We start from the raw sequence: 18,695 nt of genomic DNA on the forward strand, positions 1-18,695 counted from the left end.
CGGTATGCTCACAAGCTTCCACCTCTCGCATCAAATATGGTTAAGATTCGTTTTAGGTCCACCCAATAAGGAGTTCAACTGTATTTTAGTGTTTTTGTAAGTTCATGGCACAAGAGAATGATCAAACTACTAGAGGAGTCATAACACTACCTCTGGAAATGCCCTAATATGCTTGGGTTCCAAAATGTTTAATAATATGACCCTAGGGTCGGTATTATGACACTTTCGCTCCTCACATCAGCTACTTCTAAAGGTCAAAGAGGGGGTCAGTTGGGTTCTAATGAGTGTTTCTTCAGGTTCATGGTACAGAAGAAGGGTCAAACTACCACCAAGGTTATAGAACTATCCCTGGAAATGCCCACAACTCCTACGAAAGCCTTGTCAAATATGTATTCTCAAACTACCACTAGGGCCATAAAACTACAACTGGAAATGCCCACAGCTCTTACGAAAGCCTTGTCAAATATGTATTCTCAAACTACAACTAGGGCCATAAAACTACAACTGGAAATGCCCACAGCTCTTACGAAAGCCTTGTCAAATATGTATTCTCAAACTACCACTAGGGCCATAAAACTACAACTGGAAATGCCCACAACTCCTACGAAAGCCTTGTCAAATATGTATTCTCAGAGTACCACTAGGGCCATAAAACTACAACTGGAAATGCCCACAACTCTTACGAAAGCCTTGTCAAATATGTATTCTCAGAGTACCACTAGGGCCATAAAACTACAACTGGAAATGCCCACAACTCCTACGAAAGCCTTGTCAAATATGTATTCTCAAACTACCACTAGGGCCATAAAACTACAACTGGAAATGCCCACAACTCTTACGAAAGCCTTGTCAAATATGTATTCTTGGGCGGCGACATGTTTAATAATACGACCACAGGTGTCAGAAAAAGATTTGCTATCATCCAAGGGCCCAAGCCCGGATAAAACCTTCCAAGGGCTTTGCAAATTGTCTTAAATAAATATCACACGGCAGGTCACGGGTATGGAGGGGAACACCTTATCCAGTCCATGAAAACGATAATGCAAGGAAATAAAAGTGTAGAGTGAAAATAGTTACCGCCGCGTCTCCGAGCCCGTGTTTGTTTACGCCATCAGCTGGCACGACCACTGTTACCACACCCGGCCCATACCTTTACCTGACAGTTGTTTGCATTACTATCATTATCATTATTATTACCACTACTGCTACCATACCGAGCTACTGCCTTTCCTGATAGTTATTTTGGATAATATTCACGAAAGCGTAGCAACCTCTGCCAAAGTTAACACTTACACAACATGGATTTCTTTTTGGTCCCTGAATGCAGTGCAATAACAATTAAGTGACTTTCGGAAAAGAGATGTAAAACTGTTAATGGAACTAGAGCACGATGTAGCACACCCATATGCTGCGGCGCGCGTGGGCGCGGCGGCGGTCCAGCCGGTGTTGCGAGAAATACCTCCTCGCAGAAATAAATTAAATAGCATAATTCATTACGTGCCTCCAATATTACCCCCACGAGAATAATAACCTTTCCAAGGTTTCACATACTGTTGTTACTTCTCTAGTTTTACCGGCGCATCATACATGTGTGTGTGTGGGGGGGGGGGGTTAATGGGGGGGAGGGGAGGGGTCGAGGGGGCGAAGCCCCCCCCGTTATAGGTTAGGTTATGTAAGGTTTGGTTGGAGTAGTTTAAATATGCTCCCCCACCCAAAAACCCCGATTTCCCACGGCCGGGTCCCCCAAGTTGAACCTCTCCGCGAGCTATTTTGCGGCGGCGGCGGGTGCACAAAAGGCACTGAAAAGTCAGTCATAGTGATTTCCTGAGAAAAATACTGCCTCCATGATACAGCAACATATTTTGCCCAGAAACAAGCAGCCAGTATCTCGAAATCAGAAAGCTACACTTTCATGAATATTCCCGTTATTTTATACTATAGGCCTATGTATTATATTATTAATTGATTGATGTTTTTTTGTTGCAAAAGTACACAACAGTTAGAAGAATGGTGGAAGTATATTAAATCAACATGCACACTATCCGGGAGGAAGGATGAATATAATATAGCTGGGTGGGCTGCACGCCGATTGCTCGCAGGCTGGGATTCGAACCCTGATTCACACTTTAAGGGACGCTGACCACCGCACTCCTTAGGTCTCTAGCTCTGTAGCCTGTTCTCCTTTTCCAAATTCTTATTCCACCATCCTTTTAGCCTTACCTGATCCCTTCTTTAAACCTTTTTGTTTCCTATATTTTCTTTGCTTCTTGATGAGGGAAATGTATAGGCCTACTTTGTATCCCCTCTCTGGCCTGTCGCTGGAACTGCAGATGAGAGGCATATATAGTCCTTGATAAATGTGATAATAACAGAAGAACGGATAAATATAGGAGGATATGTGGATATAGTGTGGATGGAAGAGGAAAGATGGAGTTACATTAAGTGGATGGAAGGATCGAGGTGGAGGAGAAATGGGAGGAAACATCAATTATAGGCAAAAAAAGTCCTCGAAACAACCTAGTTCACAGCTGCTTCGGTGGTGGATATGGGACTACCTCTAACTGATAATACTGATATATGAAGTCTTCCAGAACTGCCCATCTCAAATGATTTATGGGTATATAGTCACCCCTGCCGTGGCCTCCGTGTCGTTCGTGTAGGGGCGTGGCCTCCTTGTCGCAGGCCACGCCCCTACACTCGCCATTTTCAGGCCTTCCAACTCTGCGTCCTGTCCCTGTGATGTCTCTCTCTCCGTCGGCTGCACGCGTGATCGTCTCTGAGGAATCTAGGCTCGATGCTGGAAAGGCCTCTCGAATCTGTGGTCTAGGTTTTATGCTTCTTCGATCTTTTCTTCTTCTTTTAACCTGTAACGCTTTGTATCGCTTCTTAGGTCCTCCTCCTCTCGTTCCTCCCTTCTTCTTATTCACACACCTTTCTTTTCAGTGTTACGGATTGGGACTCTCTCTCTCTCTCTCTCTCTCTCTCTCTCTCTCTCTCTCTCTCTCTCTCTCTCTCTCATCTGTACCGCCAAAGGGTCCGTGTGGTCTGAATATCTATGTGAATCTATGTAAAATCTCTCAAGGGACACTCCACAGGGTCTCGTCGTCCCAGTAAGTGCTGTCACCTGTACAGCGACACCACCACCACCACCCTCAACCAAAGACTTCTTAATGCCCTCAACCAACAGTGGAAGAGCGGCCTTCTTCAGAGCGCCGGGAAGCTGTACATCGCAGGGCATCTCACTATATCCCGAGCAGCAGAAGGATGACTCAACAAAAGAAATAAAGATTGAATAGAAAAGTAGAGTGCTATAACGACCGCCTCTCATATTCTTTTCTTCCCCAATTACGAATAAAACAAAGAAACCGTTTCGACTTGGGCAGATCATTATACATAGGTCCTCGTAATACAAATAAACAACTGCATAAATGAAAACAGATATACTAGTCAGATTTCATAGAAGAATTCATAGAAGGTAGAGGGCTAACAACCGCCTCTCATTTTCTATTCTTCCCCAATGACGAAAAAACACAAAGTAACCGACTTGGGGAGACCATTATAAATAGGTCCTCGTAATACAAATAAACAACTGCATAAATGAAAACAGATATACTAGTCAGATTTCCTAATACTGACGAGATAGAATATGCTTATAAAAACAGAAGCACAGTTGATAATAGTCTTGTTAAGTGCTGGGAAAAGGACAAATGCTCCCCTTGATATCTTTCCTCCATTCCCACGCACAAGTTTCATGAATGATACGTATATACTATTTTTTTATGGACCTTGCCCCTGTGCACGTCTTTCTTTTATTTCTTCTTCTTTTTCTTTGTGTTCTTCTTTTTGTTATTTTTTCTTGTTCTTGTTTTTTATTTTTCTACTTCTTCTTTTTCTTCTTCTTGTTCTTCTTCTATACTGCTTCTTCTTCTTTTACTACTACTACTACTACTACTATTGCTACTACTATTACTACTATTACCACTACTACTACTACTACTACTACTACTGTAACCTAATATTTTTTTTTCTTTTCCCCTTCTATTTCTTCCACTTCATCCACTCATTTCCGTTTCCTCTATCATAATCTTCTACATTTCCTTTTTTTTTATAATTCTAATAGCAGAGAGAGAGAGAGAGAGAGAGGGGGGCGGGGGGAGGGGGGCACTCACCGTAGGCTATATCTTTAAGCCACTCGAATCTCTTGTCTCATTCCCTTGTATCTCGCCTCTGCTTCACAATGGCACGCCTCTCCCTCCTCCTCCTCTTCCTCGGCCTGGCAGCCCTAACAGCAGGTAAAAGAAGTTATACTCTATTTTGCCTCAAGTGAGAATGCGTCAGAGGTAACATATCCTAGCCTAACGTAACCTACCTTGCATGGTCTAAGGGGCACCAGTAATGTCTGTAATGGGATGGAGTTCAACATATCGTGGTATCTTGCTTCTTGATTTTGTTTTTTAATGTTTATTTGTTTGTGGTGTATTACTAAGATATGACCCTACTTCTCTGTCTCTTCGTTTCTACTACTGCTATACTACTACTACTACCACCACTACTACTACTGCTACTACTACTACTACTACTCTTACTACTACTACTGGGAAGGGCAGGTGTTCCGTTCCCTGACTTATCTGTACCTCGCTGATATGTTGAAATTTTACCCTTAGATTACGGGAAATACTTTTAGCGAGGACGAAGGGAGGTGCGCGGGGCAGGGGGGTGGGGGGAGAGGTCATATTTCACTGGCCTTCACTGATATGTTGATAATAAAATATGACTATACAGAATTAAGATGTGTTCAGTATTATATTCATGTTGTTTTTTGTTCTTCCATATATGAATCATTTTGGCATTGTTCAACTTGTTCTTGTTCTTTTTTATCTTGTTCTTCCTCCTCCTCCCCCTCCTCTTTCTTCTTCTTCTTCTTCTTCTACTCCCTCTCCAGTATCCCTCCAAGTATCCTTCTCCTGCATTCTTTCTTTTCAGTAACCTCCCTCTCCTCTCTCTTAGGTTAGGTTAGGTTAGGTTAGATTCCAGATTCCAGTATTCCTCCTAGTAACCTCCTCCTCCTCTTTCCTTTTCCTGCATTCTTTCTTTTCAATAACCTCCCTCTCCTCTCTCTTAGGTTAGGTTAGCTTAGGTTAGGTTAGGTTAGGTTAGGTTAGGTTCCAGATTCCAGTATTCCTCCTAGTAACCTCCTCCTCCTCTTTCCTTTTCCTGCATTCTTTCTTTTCAATAACCTCCCTCTCCTCTCTCTTAGGTTAGGTTAGGTTAGGTTAGGTTAGGTTCCAGATTCCAGTATTCCTCCTCCTCTTTCCTTCTCCTGCATTCTTTCTTTTCATTAACCTCCTTCTCCTCTCTCTCAGGCCAGGAATGCACACACCCATTCATTGCCATTGGCGGCCTCTGCATCTACATCGATCCCTGGGTGACGGGTACCATGGAGGAGATGAGAGCCATTTGCAAGTCCCACCACGGGGATCTCCTTTGGTTCGACAGCGACACAGACTGCGACTTTTACCAGGAACTTCTGACGCACATCCATGAGACAGGTGGGTTTAAAACATGATCTGTATTCTTGAACGTATCAGACGCCTCCTCCGCCTCTCACCTCAACTGAAGGCCGAAAAGATCAGTCAGGTTCTAATGAATGTTTTTTTAAAGTTCCTGCGAAAAAATCAGGTTCTAATGTTTTTTTTAAAGTTCCTACGAAAAGATCAATCAGGTTCTAATGAATGTTTTTTTTTAAAGTTCCTACGAAAAGATCAATCAGGTTGTAATGAATGTTTTTTTAGGTTCCTGGTACAGAAGAAGGGTCAAACTACCACCAGGGTCATACAACTACCCTTGGAAATGCCCAGAAATCCTACGAAAGCCTTGTCATATATGTGTTCTTGAGTGCCGATCTGTTGAAGGATATAGCCCCAATGCTGTCTCCCTCCTTATTCCCCTTCGTAAGTTTCCTCCTCTCTCTCTCTTTAGGCATCAACGAGAAGGATTACTGGATGGGTATCACTGACGAAGGCCACGAGGGAGAATGGAGGCAAGTACTTTAGTGTTTCTCAATGCCAGGATACTAAGGATAGATCATTGGGTCTTCAGGTATTGGGGTAGTCTGCGAACCATGTGTCTTAGTTGGTAATACTGTGTTTAATATATGTGTGGATGGCATGTGAATCTAGCCTTTGATCTAAGTGCCTAACTATGAATTACCACTTCTATCTCTCTATTATTATTACTTTTACCACCTTCCACTATATACAACTACTTCAATAGTTATTCTTCATGCCTTCAGGTACATAAAGACCAATCAGGTGACTCGTCTGGGGCCGCCTTACTGGGACACAGGCTACCCGCGGGATACAATAACTTACAACTGTGCGATGTTCGAGAATAGTCGGCAATACTACTGGCGTGACTTCCCCTGCACCAGCCCCCTCGCCGCCATCTGCCGCTATGCTTAAATGACCCTGCTGCATGATTCTCCGTTTCGACATCTTAAAAGGGGCTATTACACTGGGCAAATTTTCCGTGGATCTTCAGTCAAACCACGATTTCCGCTGGAGTGGTTCTCATATTCCCGTGGTTTTCTGACGTGTTCACAATCTCCGAAAGCTACGGTAGATTTCACCAAAGGACGACGGTATTATTCACCATCATCATCAGCAGCAATAACGAGAAACAAATGAGAACCACGCTAGCGGAAATCGTGGTTTGACTGAAGATCCACGGAAAATTTACCCAGTGTAATAGCCCCTTTAGAACGTTATTTTAGGGTTCTCGTAGAAGTTACAGGGAGTTTGTTTTTGAAGGAATGTTAACCTTTTCTTCTTTCTCTTTCTTTTAATTTCTCAATGTCACTGAAATCAACATCCACTAGCTTTTGTTCTTTGGGTGCAATACTAAATTTGTGAGTGAAAACAAATAAATCAGTTACCCTCGGTCTGTTCTTGGCCTCAACACAACCTGCATCCTTTCTGCTCGAAGGGCCAGTTTCACAGTTCCCCATGATGGGTTAGTAAGCTCCCAAACCAATACCAGAGCCTTCGAAACTTCCTTGTATAATGTCTGGTGTTTATATTTAAGTTCACAAATTTGATGAAACTATACAGGAATGGTCTTGTGTATTTAGTGTAGCATCAAAGACCTCCCCATTTTGGATTGTATGGGATTCTATAGTTTGGTTCGGGCTGTTACGAAGACACTGTGCTGGACTGTGAAACCGGCTCGATGTATTGTTGCCTCAGATCCATGACTGATATTGCGTTGTTCTTGTTGAGGAGACTAATAATCATAATGAGAAATGGGAAGTTTTATATACTCTAATCGTGCATACAACTAATGTGCACTCAACATACCATGAATCAGCTACGGCTACGTGAAATAATCTAAAGACAACTTATATGTACGTATATTTGTCTATCTATTCATTTATATTTACAGTGGCATATAAAGTAGGGAGCAACGGGGGGATGTGGTTGCCTTACTCTTGGTCAATATACCTTCTGGGCGCCATCATCTTGCTGAAAATATGAGGCTTTAACTCCTTGACTGCGGATTTCCTACAAGAAGACATCACCAAGCTACAGGAATGAAACAAAAAGTGGCTGCTACAATTCAGTGAAGAAAAATATAAAGTCATGCAGCTTGGGAGGGGATATCCAGCACACCAGTACCACATGATTGGCTCCACTATCCACCGCAGAGGCAGAGAAAGACATTGGCGTATATGTTACCAGGCTACCAGTGAAGGCCAAATCCGTGCCAATCGCAGCAGACGGGTTAAATTTTATAATGTAAGAATGAGAGCTACATATAACATGGCTTGTTTTCGTTCAAAAATCAAGTTGGACAAAGGTCTCGACTGTTTGTATTCATTACGATGACAGTGTTCTGCAGCGGCATACGCAAGGGGAGGGCTGTGGTGGTCACGACCTTCTGACCTTTGAAAGAAGATGGCGCCACTATAAACACTTGCCTGCGCCATGACGGGCTGGGGTCGACTACCATCCAGCCCTCAAGCAAGCCTACCGGCGCAATAGGCGTAGACGAAAAAAAAAAAAAAAAAAAAAAAAACTGGACCAACAGCCTGTTACAGGATCTCTAGTTTGGACCCCCCTTGTCCTTTGCTTCCTATACCACACACACACACACTCACACACACACACACGGAGCTCTGCAGGGACAGTGTTGTAGCGCAGTGACTAGCGCACTCGCATCACAACCGAGAGGTCTCAGGATCGATTCCCGGTGGGGGGAGTGGGGACGGATGGGCAGTTCTCTTTAATGTCCCCGCTCTACACCCAGCAGTGAATGGGTACCGGTGTAGTGTCATCTGGGATGCCTTTGGATACATGGACTTCAGATGACACCACACCAGTTGTCAGTTGGGGGTTGTGTGCTGCCTCTCGTGTGTGTGTGTGTGGTTTCAGCCATACCCGATCCATCGCTTCGAACTGAGCTTCAAGCCTAGTCGGGGAGGGTGGGGCTACTGGCTGGCGATCGCCTAGTCCATCGCGTGGTCAGACCATGGTGTCACCAGAAAGGCATACAAGCATGCTTACAGGAGCAAAATACAGATTACTTATTAACATGCACGTAATATTTAAGTGTATTTATAATAAAATGTTTAGGGAGTCAATACTATTTATGATGCAACTAAGGCTTGAATATGCAGCTGTGGTGGCACTTAAGAGATGATTTTACCATTATAAGTAGTGTGTGCCTTCCCTTAGGATCCGTATCAAAATAGCTTTGTGTTGTTCTTCATTCATGCTACACGGAGGTTCTGAAAGGGAGAAACAAAACATGTGAGAAACTTGTGTTGCCTGGACTCAGCGGTTGGTTCACACTGTTGCCAGATTATCGTACTCAGAGCATAGTATTTACCTGACGTCTAACTATTGCCAAGAGACATCAGGAATTAACTATTTTAACGATAAATATAAGTGAATCTCGTTATTAGGGACCAGGAGATAGATTTGGGGTCGAAAGTCGGTGAATATAATAGGCTGAGTACCACAATCTGGCAACGATGGGCCGCGTGGAGAGCCCCAAAACCAACGTTGCCAAGTTGTCGTACTCTGCTTTTTATGTTTGCCGATTTCCGACCCAAAAACTGCTTTCATCATCCAAATAAATGCCTCCATATATGGTTATCGTTTAAATGGTTAATTATTGGTGCTTCTTGGCAACAGTTATGGGCCAGAAACCGGTAAACACGCGGCTCTGAGTACGATAATCTAGCAACGATGCCCAAAACATGACCCCTAACATCACAACCATGCCCACCTTCATGAAGTTGACGCCCGTGAGATTCTTGACCATGGCGGGCACGTTGCTGCTGATGTCCATGATTTCCTGGGTCAGTTTCTGTGCGCCGATAGGAGAGTCACCTGAGGACACCATCTTGATGCTTTTGACATTGCCCAGGGCGCTGCCGACCTCGCCCACCAGCTGGTAAAGGTTCGGGGAGAGACGTGGAATTAGAAACCACAACAATAATATGACTTTACTTCTTTGTTTATTGTCCGTATTTTCCTTTATGGGGTTGGACGGATTAATTTTATTCTTACTGATGCCAAAGTTATCTCACACACACACACACACACACACACACACACACACACACACACACACACAGATAGAAAGCTAGATAGGTGCTTTATTGACCAAATTTTGTAAGCTCTATGAAATACGTCTTTGCAGCTCTCTACATATAACTGAATTTATGGTCTAAAATATAAAACTTAACATTAATATTAGGAATACATGCAAAACACACACAAAAAACACTCCTAAAAGTCATAATATACGAGTTATATAAATCAAAATCACTATCCTGTCCAAATCCCTTATGCAAGAGTCAACCAGCATCTCCATTTTCATCAATGTGTTATATTCTTGAAACTTTTAATACACGACTTCCTAAACTCGCCCATCCCTATACCATCCAAATCCCTTATGCAAGAGTCAACCAGCATCTTCATTTTTCATCAAAGTGTTATATTCTTGAAACTTAATACACGACTTCCTAAACTCGCCCATCGCTATACCATCCAAATCCCTTATGCAAGAGTCAACCAGCATCTTCATTTTTCATCAAAGTGTTGTATTCTTGAAACTTTCAATACACGACTTCCTAAACTCGCCCATCGCTATACCATCCAAATCCTTTATGCAAGAGTCAACCAGCATCTTCATTTTTCATCAAAGTGTTATATTCTTGAAACTTATTACACGAATTCCTAAACTCGCCCATCGCTATACCATCCAAATCCCTTATGCAAGAGTCAACCAGCATCTTCATTTTTCATCAAAGTGTTATATTCTTGAAACTTAATACACGAATTCCTAAACTCGCCCATCGCTATACCATCCAAATCCCTTATGCAAGAGTCAACCAGCATCTTCATTTTTCATCAAAGTGTTATATTCTTGAAACTTATTACACGAATTCCTAAACTCGCCCATCGCTATACCATCCAAATCCCTTATGCAAGAGCTAACCACTCAGTCACTCACTCACCCACACCCATATATTACAAGTCCAACACGTGATCAGACCATGGGGGTGACACACGTACCTTGGGCAGGGTCTCCAGGTACATACTTAACATCGCCGCATCCTTGAACTCCTTCCACGCCTCTGCCTTGCGGTGCATATTGGTGGCCTCTGCATTACCCTTAGCCTAGGGTGAGGAAAAATAAGGTAACATCAAAGGAGCATAGAGCAAGATGGCGCTACTATAAACACTTGCCTGCGCTCTATTATGGGATGGGGCCGACTTCACCCGCCACCCGCCTTACCGTGATGGCCAGTGCCTTAGCCTCGCCCATCAGCCGCTTCGCCTCCGCCGCCGCCTCAGCCTCCAGAAGCAGCCTTTGTTTCTGGGCTCCGGCAATGGTCTCCAGCCTGTAACGGACGAGTGTTGTTTTGTATATGACTGTAATTGAAGTTGACATACCAGGCTACTGTAATTGAAGTTGACATACCAGGCTACTGTAATTGAAGTTGACATACCAGGCTACTGTAATTGAAGTTGACATACCAGGCTACTGTAATTGAAGTTGACATACCAGGCTACTGTAATTGAAGTTGACCTACCAGGCTAATACGTATACAAAAATAGGTGTTCTCAGACGCTTCCACTTCTCACATCAAATATTTTAGAGGTTGAAAAGAGGTTGAAAAGAGAAAAGAGGTTGAGGTTGGGTTCTCATGAGTGATTTTTTAGGTTTATGGTAAAGAAGAAGGGTCAAACTATAAGGGATGAAAAAAATGAGATGCTGGTTAACTCTTGCATAAGGGATTTGGATAGTATAGGGATGAGAGAGTTTAGAAAGTTACGTTATAAATTATTAAGAGCTTCAAGAATGACACGTTGATGAAGAATGAAGATGATGGTTAACTCTTGCATAAGGGATTTGGATAGTATAGGGATGAGAGAAACTTATAAATTATTAAGAGTATGACACGTTGATGAAGAATGAAGATGCTGGTTAACCCTTGCATCAGGGATTTGGATAGCATAGGGATGGACAACACACACACACACACACACAACACAGAATAACAAACTTACCTGAATTTTTCCGCATCCGATGGTTGCTTCACCTCGGCCTCCAGCTTTTTCTCAGTTAGTTGAATTTGCTGCTCCGCCACTAAGATCCTGGCCTTCCTCTCCACCACCTGAGATAGAGGAGTCACACTGAGGGGCTATTACACTGGGCAAATTTTCCGTGGATCTTCAGTCAAACCACGATTTCCGCTAGCGTGGTTCTCATTTGTTTCTCATTATTGCTGCTGATGATGATGGTGAGTAATATCGTCTATAGTGAAATCTACCGTGGCTTTTGAAGATCGTGGACACGTCAGAAAACCACGGAAATATGAGAACCACGCCAGCGGAAATCGTGGTTTGACTGAAGATCCACGGAAAATTTTAAACACAGACACACACACACGCAAAAAAAAAGACAGCCACTCCCTCCTCCTCCTCCTTTTCCTTCTTTACCTCCTCCTCCTTTTCCTTCCTTCTTCACCTCCTCCTCCTCCTCCTCGTCCTTTTCCTTCCTTCTTCACCTCCTCCTCCTTTTCCTTCCTTCTTTACTTCCTCCTCCTCCTCCTTTCTTCTTTACTTCCTCCTCCTTTTCCTTTTCCTTCCTTCTTTACTTCCTCCTCCTCCTCCTCCTCCTCCTTTTCCTTCCTTCTTTACTTCCTCCTCCTCCTCCTTTTCCTTCCTTCTTTACTTCCTCCTCCTCCTCCTTTTCCTTTTCCTTCCTTCTTTACTTCCTCCTCCTCCTCCTCCTTTTCCTTCCTTCTTTACTTCCTCCTCCTTTTCCTTTTCCTTCCTTCTTTACTTCCTCCTCCTCCTCCTCCTCCTTTTTTACTTCCTCCTCCTCCTCCTTTCTTCTGTACTTCCTCCTCCTCCTCCTTTCTTCTGTACTTCCTCCTCCTCTTCCTCCTCCTTTTCCTTCCTTCTTCACTTCCTCCTCCTCCTCCTCTTCCTTCCTTCTTCACCTCCTCCTCCTCCTCCTCCTCCTTTTCCTTCCTTCTTTACTTCCTCCTCCTTTTCCTTCCTTCTTTACTTCCTCCTCCTCCTCCTCCTTTTCCTTCCTTCTTCACTTCCTCCTCCTCTTCCTTCCTTCTTCACCTCCTCCTCCTCTTCCCTCTTCCTCTTTATCATTCCTCCACTTTTACCTCTTAATTCCTCCTCCTTTCCCCTCTTCATCATCCCTCCTCTTGTAATGCCGGGAAGTTGAGGTTAAGAATGGAAGGTACAGAGGATCACAACGGTAGATGTTATGTATATACGTATTTGTAAGTATTTTAAGTGTTAAGTATTTTGAGCATTCTGTCACATGGTGCAATACCCTGTCAGGTCCCCATATCTCTTTACATCTATGAAAGGAAAAAGACAAGAATATAACGACTGACGGATGTGTGGCAAGACTGGTTATTTAAAGAAAAAACAAGGAAAACCAAGAACGCAGAGGAGGGAGGGCAACGTTGCCAGATTGTCGTACTTAGTCTCCCATATTTGCCGATTTCCGACCCAAAAACTGCCTTCATATATAGTTATCGTTTAAATGATTAATTATTGGTGCTTCTTGGCAATAGCTATGACACAGAAACAGGTAAATACGAGGCTCTGAGTACGATAATCTGGCACCGGTGGGGGGGGGTGGGGGGGGAATGCACCATGTGACGAACGCGGGAGTCTAACGGCCGGTGGGGGAAAACGATGTCAGATTGTTGTACTCAGTCTCCCATATTTGCCGATTTCCGACCCAAAAACTGCCTCCTCGACCCCAATACCTGCCTTCATATATAGTTATCGTTAAAATGGTTAATTATTGGTGCTTCTTGGCAATAGCTATGACACAGAAACAGGTAAATACGAGGCTCTGAGTACGATAATCTGGCAACGGTGGGGGGTGGGGTGGAGGGACATAATACTTAACAATACTTACATACGTATACTTAACATCTACCTTTGTGATGCTTTGTACATTCCAATTTTAACCTCAACTTCCTGGCATTTCGCTCTTGACCTTCTCCTCCAGCCTTCCTTCTTTTCCCTCTCTACCACTCTTCCTCCTAACCTCACCTTCTCCTCCTCCTCGCCTTCAGATACGCGAAGTCTTGGAACCCTTTTGATTTGACGTATTTTCATTTAGGTTTAATAACAACCCACCTAGTTTGGACCATTGTATAGGCTCTGTAAGGTCTGAATATCTATGTAAATCTCTCTCTCTCTCTCTCTCTCTCTCTCTCTCTCTCTCTCTCTCTCTCTCTCTCTCTCTCTCTCTCTCTCTCTCTCTCTCTCACCTTCGTCTCCATCACCTCTTCTTTGATCTTCTGTTTTGTCTTGCAGGTCTGAAGTTCAAACGCAAGGTCGGTTTCTGCTTGCTGGAATAAAGATGTGCATTTTCAGAACTTGAGTGGGCTTGTATCTCTATCTCTATCTATCTATCTATTTGTCTCTCTTTATCTATCTATCTATCTGTCTGTCTGTATATCTATCTATCGTTTTCATTTTCCCTTGATGCCATTTCGTGGGACTCACTACTACTACTACTACTACTACTACTGCTACTACTACTACTACTTCCCTTCCCTCCTTTCTCTCCCCTCTTCCCTTTCTTCCATATACTCCTTTCCCCTTCTTTTCTTCCTTCCCTTCCCTTTTTCCTTCTCTTCCCTCCTTCCTTCAACTTGCCTTACTCTACTACTACTACTATTACTACTACTACTACTACTGATAATAACCTCACCTTAGCCCGAACCTCCTGGTCATAAGTGGCTTTCTTCAACTGAAAGTCCCTGTTAAATTCGGCCACCAGCGTGTCATTGGCAAGCTTCGCCTTCATCAGCTGCTCCGAGGCAATGCTTTTCTCTATCATTGCGTCCTTCTTCGCCTCCGCCTCCCCGATCCGAGCGTCACGTTGTACCTCGGCTGTCCTCCCCATGCCCAGAGCTTTTAGGTAACCCTGGAATAGAGGAAGAACAGTGTAGAGGGAAGGAGTTAGGTTAGGGAAGGTGAGGCGCCCCAGCACACGTATTCGACAAGCATTCATAAGTGTTTAGGGCCTCAGCTGTCACCCCCTTTGTCCAGAGCTTGAAGGTAACCCTGGAATAGAGGAAGAATGGTGTAGAAGGAAGGAGTTAGGTTAGGGAAGGTGAGGCGCCCCAGCAAACGTATTTGACAAGCATTCATAAGTGTTTAGGGCCTCAGCTGTCACCCCCTTTGTCCAGAGCTTGAAGGTAACCCTGGAATAGAGGAAGAACAGTGTAGAAGGAAGGAGTTAGGTTAGGGAAGGTGAGGCGCCCCAGCACACGTATTCGACAAGCATTCATAAGTGTTTAGGGCCTCAGGTGTCACCCCCTTTGTCCAGAGCTTGTAGGTAATAGAGGAAGAACAGTGTAGAGGTTAGGTTAGGTTAGGGAAGGTGAGGCGCCCCAACACACATATTTGACAAAGCTTTCGTATAAGAGTTCTGGGCATGTCTAGGAAGAGTTTTATGACCCTGGTGGTAGTCTGACATTTCTTCTGTACGTTGAACCTAAAGGAATACCCACGAGAACCCGACTGATATTCTTTTCGGCATCTGGAAATTGTGAGAGGTGGAAGTGTCTGACAATACCGATACTACTACTACTACTACTTCCGCTGCTCACCATGTCGTCACTGAGGTCCGTGATGGTGTAGGAGATGACGTGGAGGCCGAGATTGTAGAGGTCCTTGGAGGCCACGTTAAACACTCGCTCGTTGAACAGCTTTCGATTTTTGTAGATGTCCTGAATAATGATAATGATAATAGTAATAATAATAATGATAATAACTACTACTGCTACTACTATATTCTGTACTAAATATATACGTGTGTTATACATGAAACACTCTTGATAGATTCTTCTCAAGACTTATAATATCGGGAAGGGGAAATCGTATGGCTCCTTGGTAGTGTTCGCCTCATATCTCGGAGATCCAAGTTCGAATCCCAGGCAGAATGTTAGAAAGAAAAAGGTTTATTCTCCAAACTAGATGAATTTTTCTTTCTTGGTTTTGGAAGAGGGGAAAAAACCCTCATGAGAATGTACGACAATTACACCCTGGCCTAAACTATATAACTACTACTACTACTACAACAAACAACTACTGCTTTTAACATTACTACTACTACTACTTCTACTGATTCGTGTACCTCAACATTCATCGTGCCCATAATGCCGCGTTGGTGACCCTCCAGCGTCGAAGTGATGAGGGTGTCGATCTCGCTCTGCTTCTTCTTCAGGAAATGCTCGCAAGCCATCGCCAGGACCTTGGGATGCTGGGTGTTGATTTTGACCTGGGGAGGATTGAGGATGAAGGTTCAGTTATCAGTCACGGGACACGTCACTTAAGCCCCGTTCACACTGTGCCGACTCTGGGCCTCAACAACCCAGCGACTTTTCCTGGTGTCAAGTTGGTCCCCACGCTCCAAGAAGGGGGGAGGTTTTATTGGGGTCTTGGGGTCGTATTACAAGACATATCGCCTCCCAAGAACACATATTTGACAAGGCTTTCGTAGGAGTGGTGGGCATTTCCAGGGGTAGTTTTATGACCCTTGTGGTAGTGTGAGTCTTCTTCTGTACCGTGAACCTAAAAGAACACATGTGGCAAGGCTTTCGTAGGAGTGGTGGGCATTTCCAGGGGTAATTATTTGACTCTGGTGGTAGTGTGAGTCTTCTTCTGCACCATGAACCTCAAGAAACACCCATTGGCGCCCGACTGACCCCCTCTTTGACCTTTAGAAATGGCTGATGTGAGAAGCTAGAGTGTTTTATAATACCAACCTTGGTGTCTTGCCGACTGTCTGGGACATTCGGCAAACTAATTGCCAGCATGTCGTGCTAACCCCCACGACTCCAGACTCCCGTCACGACGTCGGCGCCTCATTAACATCAACACCCAAGACCTCGTGTACCCTAGAGTCGTGGGTAGTCATGGCCCAGAGTCGGCACAGTGTGAACGGGGCTTAACCCGTCCGCTGCGATAATTGGCATGGGTTTGGTCTTCACTGGTAGCCTAGTAACATATAGTCCCAGGTCTTTCTCTGTCTTTGTGGTGGATAGTGGAGTGTTTCCCATGTGGTATTGGTATGCTGGATATCCCTTCACTGGTAGCCTGGTAACATATAGTCCCAGGTCTTTCTCTGTCTTTGTGGTGGATAGTGGAGTGTTTCCCATGTGGTATTGGTATGCTGGATATCCCCTCCCAAGGTGCATGACTTTACACTTTTCTTCATTGAATTGTAGCAGCCACTTTTTGTTCCACTCCTGTAGCTTGGTGATGTCTTCTATTAAGAAATCCGCAGTCAAGGGGTTAACACGCCATCGACACGTCACGGAACACGCCACTAAAGCCTCAGTTACACATTCACGATCTTGAGTCCTCCGGCAGGCCATGTTCGGGGGTCGTTGGGGCTCCGCCACATCTCACCGGCCGCCGCGGCCCGGGAGGCCGCACGCCGAGAGTTTTGGAAATGTTCAAAACAATCGGCGCCCTCCACGACATCTGTCATCTGCCGCAAGAAACCACGAACGTCGGATCTCCATCGCAACAACGTCGTTTCGTAGTCGGCAATGGTCGGCACTGAATGGGACCTCCTAACGGTGGTCGTAACGTACGTCTGGCAGCGTTGTCACCCAACCGACTGCATACAGATTTGTCAACGGCGCCACGCCGAGCACCTGTTCGGGGCGGAGATGGAGTGGCGGCCGCCCGGGGTATATAAACAGGTGTTTTCGGTCCGCGCTCCCTCACGTGCCCACTAGTTCACCACTATCACATTGCCATGGCCCTGCCACCACCACCACCACTTGTCAAACAACCCTTGACCCTGCCGCCCACGCCTTCCAGTATCATGATAATGGTATATTTGTGGGCAGAGTTGAAGAGACACTTCCTCCACCCAGCCTGCAAGACACGGAGGAGGAGGAGGCGGTGGGCAGTCAGGTCAAGGGCAAGCCCAGCAGGAGCAAGAAACAGGTGTCACCGGCGTGTTTTTTTTTTGGTTCTTCCACTGATGATACAACAGCAGCAGTCGGGTTAAATCTATTGACTGTAGCAGGTTGAACTGGTGGCGGTATTGGAGGAAGGCAATGACATAATTCTGGGTTGTAGCCTCCATCATGCAGTCTGTGGGTGGTGTTGGTCTTTGGAAGAGCGGGGCAAAGTGTGGTCCATGGTGGGCACACCCGTTTTTTATTGTCATCTGGACACAGGTGAAGGTCTCAAGATGATCGCCAGCAGTCCTAATAACGTCCTAATAACGTCGTTATCACCCCCAGATGGTGTTGCGATCGTCTTTTTCCGGTCTGTGTCAATTAGGACTATCGTAAACAGCCGTGGCCATTATGTCGGGAGGTCATCGCTCCCCTCATACGAAGGTCGAAACACCGTCCGCACCCATCGAGATGTCGGGGCTCTCACACATTCCCGGTCCCGGTCGCGACCATCCCCGATGACTCCCGATAAACCGGTCGCCGGTCGACCGGCTGTAAGATCGGGGATTGTCGGCGGCAGACCGCCGGTCTACCGCCGGTCGACCCTGAGGATCGTAGATGCAGCCGATCCAGACAACTTTAAAATTTTCAAACATATCGGCGATGCGCCCGGTCGACCGGCGGTGTCAAAAAATGTCGCCGGTCGACCGGCGGTCAACCGGCGGTCAACCGCCGACACCCACGGCAGACCGGCGGTAGACCGGCGGTAGGCCGCGAGTGAACACCTGTGTCTGACCTGGGGATTAGCAAGGGAGGAAGGAGGAAAACGAGGAGGAACAGGTAGGAGCGAGGGATGACGAGAGAGGAGATGAGATAAAGGAGGAAGAGGAATGTGAAAGAGAGAAGAGATATATATATATATATATACATATATATATATATATATATATATATATATATATATATAGAGAGAGAGAGAGAGAGAGAGAGAGAGAGAGAGAGAGAGAGAGAGAGAGAGAGAGAGAGAGAGAGAGAGAGAGAGAGAGAGAGAGAGAGAGAGAGAGAGAGAGAGAGAGAGAGAGAGAGAGAGAGAGAGAGAGAGGAATGGAAGGAGGAACAGGTGGGAGGGAGTGAGGAAGAGGGAGGGAGTGAGGAAGAGAGAGGGAGTGAGGAAGAGAGAGGGAGGGATGGAGGAGAGTGAGGA

At 45.0% G+C, this 18,695-nt stretch overlaps 2 protein-coding genes across 3 annotated transcripts in view; one reads left to right on the plus strand and one right to left on the minus strand.

Annotated features, from left to right (window-relative positions):
- Window positions 1-4,134: 4,134 nt before the first annotated feature.
- Window positions 4,135-6,939, plus strand: LOC127001327 (CD209 antigen-like protein C). The gene is made up of 4 exons (XM_050865810.1): window positions 4,135-4,292; window positions 5,364-5,549; window positions 5,980-6,040; window positions 6,293-6,939. Exons 1-4 carry the CDS (start codon window positions 4,238-4,240, stop codon window positions 6,459-6,461), a joined length of 471 nt encoding a protein of 156 aa, XP_050721767.1. The 5' UTR covers window positions 4,135-4,237; the 3' UTR covers window positions 6,462-6,939.
- Window positions 6,940-7,294: 355 nt separating this feature from the next.
- LOC127001326 (flotillin-1-like) overlaps window positions 7,295-18,695 on the minus strand; it is a 33,162-nt gene continuing 21,761 nt past the window's right edge. Inside the window, exons 4-12 of one of the 2 annotated variants that reach the window (XM_050865809.1) lie at window positions 15,709-15,852; window positions 15,182-15,301; window positions 14,278-14,493; window positions 13,832-13,912; window positions 11,583-11,689; window positions 10,807-10,912; window positions 10,584-10,688; window positions 9,289-9,453; window positions 7,295-8,785 (exon numbers count right to left, since the gene is read on the minus strand). In XM_050865809.1, coding sequence (XP_050721766.1) covers window positions 8,768-8,785; window positions 9,289-9,453; window positions 10,584-10,688; window positions 10,807-10,912; window positions 11,583-11,689; window positions 13,832-13,912; window positions 14,278-14,493; window positions 15,182-15,301; window positions 15,709-15,852 — 1,062 coding nt within the window. In that variant the 3' untranslated portion in view covers window positions 7,295-8,767. Of the gene's footprint in view, window positions 9,454-10,583; window positions 10,689-10,806; window positions 10,913-11,582; window positions 11,690-13,831; window positions 13,913-14,277; window positions 14,494-15,181; window positions 15,302-15,708; window positions 15,853-18,695 lie in introns of both variants that reach the window. The other variant, XM_050865808.1, reaches the window with a different exon arrangement.

Source organism: Eriocheir sinensis, chromosome 20, assembly GCF_024679095.1.
Source record: "Eriocheir sinensis breed Jianghai 21 chromosome 20, ASM2467909v1, whole genome shotgun sequence".
Classification (NCBI taxonomy): Eukaryota; Metazoa; Arthropoda; class Malacostraca; order Decapoda; family Varunidae; genus Eriocheir; species Eriocheir sinensis.